The following is a 9,226-nucleotide window of genomic DNA, read 5'->3' as shown; positions in this document are numbered from 1 at the left end:
TTCTTCTATTCTTAAGGAGTGCTTTGCTTATTCGGGGCTTTTTTCCATTCCATACGAAACTGGAGATTGCCTTTTCCATCTTGTTGAAGAATGGGATTGGTATTTGTATTGGGATTGCATTAAATGTGTAAATTGCTTTAAAAAAAAAAGAATGACGTAGAGGCCATCTATAGAGGGGAAAAAAAACTCAACAGACTACATCAAGACTTGCCAGAAAAACATCAAAAATTACAACAAATAATGATCCAGGATATAAAGCAGGAGAAATAGAATCGTTCCTTCCATGAGTATGCTTGACAGCATCGTAGGAAGAAAAGAAGAAACAAGACAATTACTAGCTGCAATTACCAAATGGTGGTGGGAGCCTCTTTTACTTGAAAATTTAGAACCTTTCCAAGAAGCAAAAAAAGTAAATTTTCTCACCTACCTAACCCATGAATCTGCCAATTTCAAAGGATTTCAAAATAAAAAACAGAGGAAGAGCTGAGGAGTCCACCTTCCAAAATTGTAGCTCCTTGGCAATGGCATAGATTGCTTGGTAAGTGGCAGGATCACAGCCAACAACAAAGAATCTTGAAAGGTGTTTTCCTGCATAGCTAATGCAGTAGCTGGCAGTGTAATAACTATTTTTCTTGGTTATTTTCTTTTTCATAGTAATGTAAAACTTAGAGGATAAAGTTTAAGATAAAGGAGATCTTACTGGAAACAAAGATTCACAAAGCTAAAAAAGAGTTTCAGCTATAAATGACATAAAGTACAGCATGAGATAATTTATTAGGCATTATTCTTGGTAAAATTTTTACTGACCACATAGAATAATACTAATACTATCAAGTGGACTCAACTATGTTAATAGTTGAGGAAATAATATAGGAGCAAGCAACGTTTTGTTATGTCACACACAAGGTTACCATAACTCAGAGCTTACTCACAAGCAACCAAAACAGCAAATAAATGCCAACAAGAAAATAAGAATATATGATGAATGGGACCTTCTAAAGAGTAAATCTCTATGTGCATCAAAAACTTTTTCCAACAGGGTGAAATGGAAAACCTACCAACTGGGAACAAAATTTCGTCAATACCATCTCAGACAAGAGTCTCATAACAAATGTTTATAGAATATTTCTGGGTCTCCACAAGAAAAAGATTGATAACTCAATTACAAAATGGGCAAAAGAAATAGAATTTTCACATAGGAAGATAATCAAATGACCAACAGACATATGAAGAAATTATTTAAATCACTGGCAATAAGAGAGATGAGTATCAAAACCACAATGAGATACCATCTCTAGTAGCAGTGACAAAGTTTAACAGGACAGTTAGTAATAAATGTTGGAGAGGATGTGAAGAGATAGGAACTCTTATACATTTTTGGAGGGATTGTAAAATGGTTTGGCACTTCCTCAAAAAGCTGAACAGAGAAATTCCATGTGACCCAGCTATTCCATTGCTTGGAATATACCCCAAGAAAATTAAAATTGAGGTTCAAATGGAATCTTGTACGCCTATGTTAATAGCAGCACTATTCACCATCATAAGAAAAAGGGAAAAACCGAGATGTCCTATCACAAATGAACAGATTGAGAAGTTGTGATACATTCATACAATGAAATACTATGCAGCACACAGGACTAATGATTTTGTAAATTACTACCAAATTAAAATTCTACAAGGACAAATACTGTATAAAACCATTATTGTAGAATGAGTCTGAGGATTCAGGAGTTATGGTGGATTCAGAGCAATGAGGATAGACAGGGGGTGGTGTTAATCATAGGATTTCACAATTTGATGAGTAGGGAGATGATGGAAATGGGAAAGATCTTATGTGAAAACATATTCAAACTTTGTAAATAAATCAATATAAAATTTTTTAAATGTTAAACAAGCAGGAATATATAATTCTAATTTCACTATTGAGTCTGAGTTTATAGGTAGCCTATATGCACCAAAATGGCTGTGTATGATGACAGTAGACATCTTTTCTGATTGGTGAGAGCCCATGCCAGTTTATGGTTAACTTAGAAAACAACACAACACCAGGAAAGGAACTTTGTTATACCTTTTGAGGTTAAAACCCTCATTATAAGCCAATATGATCAGATAGCTTGGCAAGCTGCTACTATTCTGGAATTTCAACACATCATTGCCACTATTACTTTCCTAATTAAAAAATACATATATATAAAGAAATTAACAACTCTATAACCACACCCTTGACTCTACTCCTGTAATATTTCCCAGCTTGCTCCTCCATGGTATTGCAAACCTCCCTTAACTTTCTGGCCTCTTACAACACAGGCAAACAGACTAAGAAATATTGTGTTCAGAATATGGAGGCCTATGGTGCGACTTTGTGCTGCCAACTCAGTGCGAACTAGCTGCATTCCACCAGTAACTCCATGGGAGAAAGATAGGCAATTTCCTCCAGTATGATAGACAATTTCCAAAACCCTGCTGAAGCGTCAGCAAAAAGTTGCTTCTGCTCCAACGGTACATAGCAACAACAGCATACCTATACTTTGAATATATTATCAGGAAAAACAATCCCTGGAGAACATCATGCTTGTTAAAGTAAAAGGTTCATGAAAAAGTAGAAGACCATCAATAAGATTCATCAAGAAAATGAGACTGCAGTCATGCACTCAAACATTGCTACAATTTTGAAGATGACACGGCTAGTGTTTCAATCAGTAAAGCTGCCTTGAGTCAGAAGCAATATAAAAAAATAACAGTAATAATACTAGATCTCTACCTTGCTTAAGTTAATTAAAGTGCACAGTTTCAATCTACCAGTTGTTCCACAAGAGAAGGATGACCAATCTTCAGTGCTATTTACTGACTTTGAAATCCTCCTGGAAAGTCAGTTATGGGTCGGTTCCAACTTAACAACAAACAACAATAATAACACAAGGACTCTATGGGGGCCCTTGTGATGCAGAGTTTAAAGTATTTTGGCTGCTAACCGGAAGGTCAATAGTTCAAATTCATCAGTTATTCTGTGGAAGAAATATGAAGCAGTTTGCTTCAATAAAGATAAAAAAATTCCAAGAGGGCTGGGGTGGAGTTTTATTCTGTCCTACAAGATCACTCTAAGTCAGGATCAATTGAATGGTTTTGAGTTTGTAAGATTCTTTAAGGTATCAAGGATCTGAGAATTTTAGCAAGGATATTTTGGTCACAGGTTATGGCAGCAATTGATCTTTTCTAGAAAAGACACTGTGTAATTGCAGTAAGACTATAAAACGTTAAGCCCAAACACCAATTTTGCCTTTTACAAAACACAACCTAAGGCTATATGATGCCAAGATGCTTGTGGAAAACCTTGAAAACAAAGACAATCTTCTTCTAGATAAGTTGCTTGGACACCTTTGCTACGAACAGTAAAAGAGATCAAAATACATACTGCATAGCGAAAATCAGCAAAGGGAGGCCAGGGATCTCCTCAAAGTACTAAAGAGTAATGATGTCAGTTGATGAAGACTAAGGTGTGCCTGATCCAGGCTGTGGTCTTTTCAGTTACTTGCTATGCATCTGAAAGCTGGACCATGAATGAATTACAGAAGAAGAATTGATGCCATTGAGTTGTGGTGTTAGAGAAGATTGCTGGATATCCTGTGGATTGCTAAAAACAAACAAACAAATATGTCCTGAAAAAAAGTGAAACCAATTTTCCTCCTTAGAGCCAAGGATGGTGAAACTTCATCTCACTTATTTTAGACATATAGTTAGGAGAGGCCTGTCCTTAATGAAAGACTTAATGCTTAGATAGGTGGAAGATCTGCAAAGGAGAGGAATATCCTCAATAATAAATTGATACTGTGACTGTAACAATGACCTCAAGTATATCAGAGATGGTAAGGATGGCACAGGATAGAGAAAGGTTCAGATCTGTTTTTTATAGGATTACTATGAGTGATCGGCAACTCAGTGACACCTAACAACAAGAAGAAAATATTGGTTTTAAAGTGTGTATTTTCTCTCTAATTTTAGGTCAACATGTTGTTGTTATGTGCCAGCAAATTGCCTGCAACTCATATTGACTGTATGAACAACATCCCTAAACCCTGCTCTATCCTGTGCCAATCTTATTGTATCTGACACACGTCCCCCCATTATCCCAGTCACTGAAACAATTTATTTCATTGAGGATCTCCCTCTCTTTCACTGTCCCTCCACCCTCCCAAGCATAATGTCCCTCTCCAAGGACTGGTCCCTCCTTGCAACATGTCCAAAGTGTGTCAGATTAAGCTTCAGAATCCTTTCCTCCAAGGAGCAGCCCTCTCTAGGATGAACCTGTTTGTTATTTTAGTAGCCCATGGTATATTCATTACTCTTTTCCAGAACCACAGCTCAAAGGCATCAATTCTCCTATCATCCCTAGACATTGTACAGCTTTTTGATGCCAGCAGGTAATTGCAAAGACTATGGCCTGTGTCAGGCATACCTTATTCTCCAGACTGATATTGTTGCTCTTCAGTACTCTGGAGAGGTCCCTGACAGCATACTTCCCCATCGCAATATGTCTTTTCATTTCCTGGCTGCTGGTGCCAAGAGTGTTGATTATGAAGCCAAGCAAACTAAAGCTGTTAATAATCTCAGTCTTTTCACCATCTATCACGAAGCTGCCAATTGGCCCAGTGGTGAGAATCTTTGTTTTCTTGATGTTGAGCTTCAATCCATATTGAAGGCTCCAGTCCTTGACCTTCTGCTCCAAGCGCTTCAAGTCCTCTTCAGTTTCAGAAAGCAGGGTTGTGTCATCTTCATAACGCATATTATTGATGAGTCTACCTCCAATTCTCATGTCACATTTCTCCTCACAGAGCCCCGCCTCCCAGCTAATCTTTTTGCATAAAGATTGAAAAGGTCAAAGTAGTATAGACAAATTAAAATGCACTTCTGCTATCATCATCAAGCTACTTCTAATTATCTCTTGCTTTTCTATTCTGTTCTTAGAAAAGATGAAATAACTACAGAGGAGACATTGGAAGATGGTGACAGAACTCTAGTGTCTTCAACAGGTAAACTTAGATCTCCTTTAATCTTTTGAATCTCAATTTAAATCACTGGGAAAGCATGCTATTTACAAGGCAATTTTAATTGACACTGACATGATTTTAAATGTACTTTCTGAACACGAAATTGCATTTCTAACTTCATAAAATAATTTATATTTGTTGCAAAACTTGAATATTACAGGAAAGAATGATAAAACTAAATCTTAAATAATAAGTAAATAAATCTAAATCACAAATTATCTTATAACTAGAGGCAACCATTCACATTTCTATTTTCTTATAGTCTTTCTTCCATTGTGCCACATGTAATTTAGACTGCATGTTTGCAGTTTATATTTTCTTTATCTACTTAACATAAAAAGCATTTTATAATTCTACTAAGAATTCAAAATAGTCAATGGCATCCCACATTTTATTGGATCTATGTAAATGTCATTTTAACCATTCTATAGTTTTTAAACCTTTTATTTCATTACAAATATAGCTTTAGTTAACAAATTTAAACATAAACCTTTGTCAGCTCACTTTTAGAAATTTTTTTTTCAAATTAAAGTAATAGATTTTTAAGACTCTAAATATATATTGTCAAATTTATTTTCCTAGAATTATGTTATTTAACTAACTCACTATTCAAAAAGACAATATTCTCTCTCATTGCACACTTGTCAATATTATATGTTACTATTCACTTAACGGTCTGTTAAAAGAAAAGAAAAAATTTCATTTGCCTATGTTTGTTTAATGTTTAGAATTTCTCTTCTTTTTTAAAAAAAATCTTTTGTGTATTTTTCTATTGTTGTTTTCTTGCTTTTCCCAGTAAAATTATAATAATAATATACAAGGAGAGCTCTGGTGTCTTAGTGGAAAGAAGTTGAGCTGAGTTCTCGAAAGTGCGTGGTTTGAAGCCACCTGTTCCTCTGTGGGAGGATGGGCAATCTCCTCCTGTGTGATTAACTGCCTCAAAAAACCCTCCAGAGAGTCAGTTATGGGTTGATTTTATTCTATGTTCCACAATAACAATAATATATGAAATAAAATTATTAATCTTTTGGGGAAGTGGTTTTATCTGTCTCATTTGATCTTTAATTATGTTAATAATGTGTTCAACATCCTGAAATTGAGTAAAAAGAGGATTTCAATGATGCAGGACACCTAATAGCAATAATAATATAATTAAATTTTAACTGATTGTTACTGTTATGTACCAGCACATAGCTAACCCTCCAGGGATTTTCAGAGATAATTAATCACACAGAAGGAGAAGGAGACTGCTTTTCTTTGTCCTGCAGAGCAGGTGATGGATTCCAACCATGTGCCTTTGGGTTAGGAGTGCAACTTCTTACCACTAAGTGACCATTTTCATTACAAATTCTATTTTTTCAAGTAATCTCATAGACTTTAACTCATAAACCATTTTCTCTTCTTCACATAAACTTTAAGAGATGTGTAGACAAGTATATGTTGTACTATACCCCTTCAACTTAGGTATTCCAACAATTAAGTATTTTAGAATCCCTCCATGTTCCTGTGACAGATATATCAAGTTGACATTCATTAACAGTTAATTCTTCAATTTAATAATTCACAAAATGCAACTACAAGAAGAACTGCATGATCTTAACTGCAATGACAGCAATTCTTATAGTACTTACCATAGACTTAGCATTAAAGAATGGGAGCTACCCCTAAAGTGAACTCAGGGTTCCCCCGATGTTATTAACCAAAAGACCACCAACCCTCCCAATCTTCTCTCGCCAGCTCACTTCCACTACCACCTCTAATATCATTACTAAGAAATTTTTCATGTGTCATGGAGTTTGGAAATAGAGGTTTGCAATTGTAAAATCAAACTCCTCATATCTTCAGCGTAAGCCAAATTCAAAGCATTGCCTGAAATGCAGTCAGGCATATACTGAAATATAATCCAATAGGTCTTTTCCTGAGAATAGGTTTCAGGAATGAAATATTAACAGGTGCATTATGTATATAGGTGTACAAGGCTAGAGAGCAATTTCTGAGGCTAATAGTACTAGACGATAAATACAGCATCTCTTTTTAAAATAGCTTTAATAATCTGAGTTAATTTCTATTTTATGGTAATGTACTGGAAGAATAAACAACTACCAGGCAAAAATTTGTTCTTTCAGTATACTAGCTAATCGCATTTTAAAGAATTCTAACAAAACTATGGTATTAACCAATTATCCACTAAACTACACAGGTTATAGATATATGTCTATATTCCCATGAAGTCTGGGATATAGGTCACATGTTGTTGTAGTTGTTAAGTGTCGTCAAATCACCTGTGACTCATAGCGACCATATGTACAACAGCTTTGAACCCTGCTCTACTCTATGCCAATCTCACCATCTCTGACACACCTACCCCCATTACCCCAGCCACTGAATCAATCCATCTCACTGAGGATCTTCCTCTCCTGCACTGTCCCTCCACCCTCCCAAGAATGACGTCCCTCTCCAAGAACTAGTCCCTCCTTGTAACATGTCCAAAGTATGTCAGATGAAGCTTCAGAAACGTTGCCCCCAAGGAGCAGCCTGGTTTCATCCTATCTAGGATAAACCTGTTCATTTTCTAAGCAGTCCATGGCAACTCCACCACCATAGTTCAAGGGCATCAATTCTTCTTCTATCGTCTCATGTCATTGTCCAGCTGTCTAATGCACAGCAAGTGATTGCAAAGACCATGGCATGTATCAGATGCAGCTTAGTCTCCAGATGTGCATCATTGCTCTTCAGTATTCTGGAGAGGTCTCTAACAGCAGATTTTCCCATCACATTATGTCTTTTATTTTCCTGTCTGCTGGTGCCAAGAGTGTTGATTGTGGAGCCAAGCAAACTAAAGCTCTTAACAATCTCAATCTCTTCACCATCTATCATGAAGGAGCTGGCCCAGTGTTGAGATTCTTTGTTTTCTTGATATTGAACCTCAATCCATATTGAAGGCTGCAGTCTTTGACCTTTCTTCAGCAAGCGCTTGAGGTCCTCCTCAGTTTAAGCAAGCAGGATTGTGTCATCTGCATACACAGATTGTTGATGAATCTTCCTCCAGTCTTGATGCCACATTTCACCTCATACATTCCAGCCTTCCAGTAATCTGTTCTATATACAGACTGAAAAAGTATGGACATAGGACACATCCCTGGCATACACCCTTCTCAGTTTTGAACCATGCAGTGTTTCCTCGCTCTATTCTGAAGACTGCCTCCTGGTCCAAGTATAGGTTTGTGAAATTCATAGGTCACACATATCCCTACAATTTACCTACAATAGGATTTTTCAACTAAGCTTATGAAAGGAAGTTCCAGGAACCCTATTTTTTGAAATTGTAGTATGTTGCAGAAAATGTATTTTATCTGCCAAAAATTTATCTTCCCTCGATGATTCTAATACTTATCCCCGTAGACCCTCCCTGAGAACCATAATTCCACATCCATTATATCTACTGCCACAAAATCTCCTACTAGCAAGTGACTGCCTTTCCAGGTACAACACAATCCTTGGGAAGTAAGAAAATAGCCAACTATTATTTGATATATTCTGTCTTCTAAATCATAAAGATAAATCGATGTATTCTGTGTTTTTGCCTAATTGATACGGGAAGAAATCCTAGCTAATGGTATGACAATTAGATATAAAAAAATTCCATGAACATTTTATTGGTTACTTATTATAAAATATAAATTCCATTTAATAGTAATTATTTTTCCTCCTTTACTTGAATAGAGACTAAATTTCCATTCTGCGGAGATCTTCATATATCAAACAAGTTGTCGTGAGTCTGTAATGTTATGAAAGGGGCAGCCTATTTGTAAAGGTGTAGAATTAATAGCCTATCAATGTTATATCAACTTTTGAATTTTCTTACTAAAATCTTAATTTTTTCAGTGATTGCTAAAGCATCCAAATTGAAAGGAGTCAGGTTATATTTTAAGAAAGCTTCCAGATAATCAAAAGAAAAATAGTGATCAAATCTTGTTTTATATATATATATTTTGTTGTTGTTTAATGCCGTCGAGTCGTAGACGACTCATAGCGACCCTATGAACGAACAGCCTGAGCACTGTTCGTACATAGAGTTTCCAGAGGCAAGCCATTTTGGAAGTGGATGCCGCTCCTGCTTCCATGCTTGATTTAGTTGGGAAGCTCCAGCCAACACTGTCCACTATGGGTGCCCATTACCA

At 36.1% G+C, this 9,226-nt stretch overlaps 1 protein-coding gene across 1 annotated transcript in view; it reads left to right on the top strand.

The window, feature by feature from the left end:
- The window catches only part of IMPG1 (interphotoreceptor matrix proteoglycan 1), a gene marked incomplete at its 5' end in the record, with an annotated part of 223,893 nt that overhangs the window by 37,473 nt on the left and 177,194 nt on the right, over positions 1-9,226 (top strand). Inside the window, one exon of the mRNA XM_006896970.1 lies at positions 4,963-5,027. Coding sequence (XP_006897032.1) covers positions 4,963-5,027 — 65 coding nt within the window. The remainder of the gene's footprint in view (positions 1-4,962; positions 5,028-9,226) is intronic.

Source organism: Elephantulus edwardii, unplaced genomic scaffold, assembly GCF_000299155.1.
Source record: "Elephantulus edwardii isolate Elephantulus edwardi_28Jun2011 unplaced genomic scaffold, EleEdw1.0 scaffold00194, whole genome shotgun sequence".
In the NCBI taxonomy this organism is placed as follows: Eukaryota; Metazoa; Chordata; class Mammalia; order Macroscelidea; family Macroscelididae; genus Elephantulus; species Elephantulus edwardii.
This window is presented reverse-complemented; position numbering and strand designations above follow the sequence as displayed.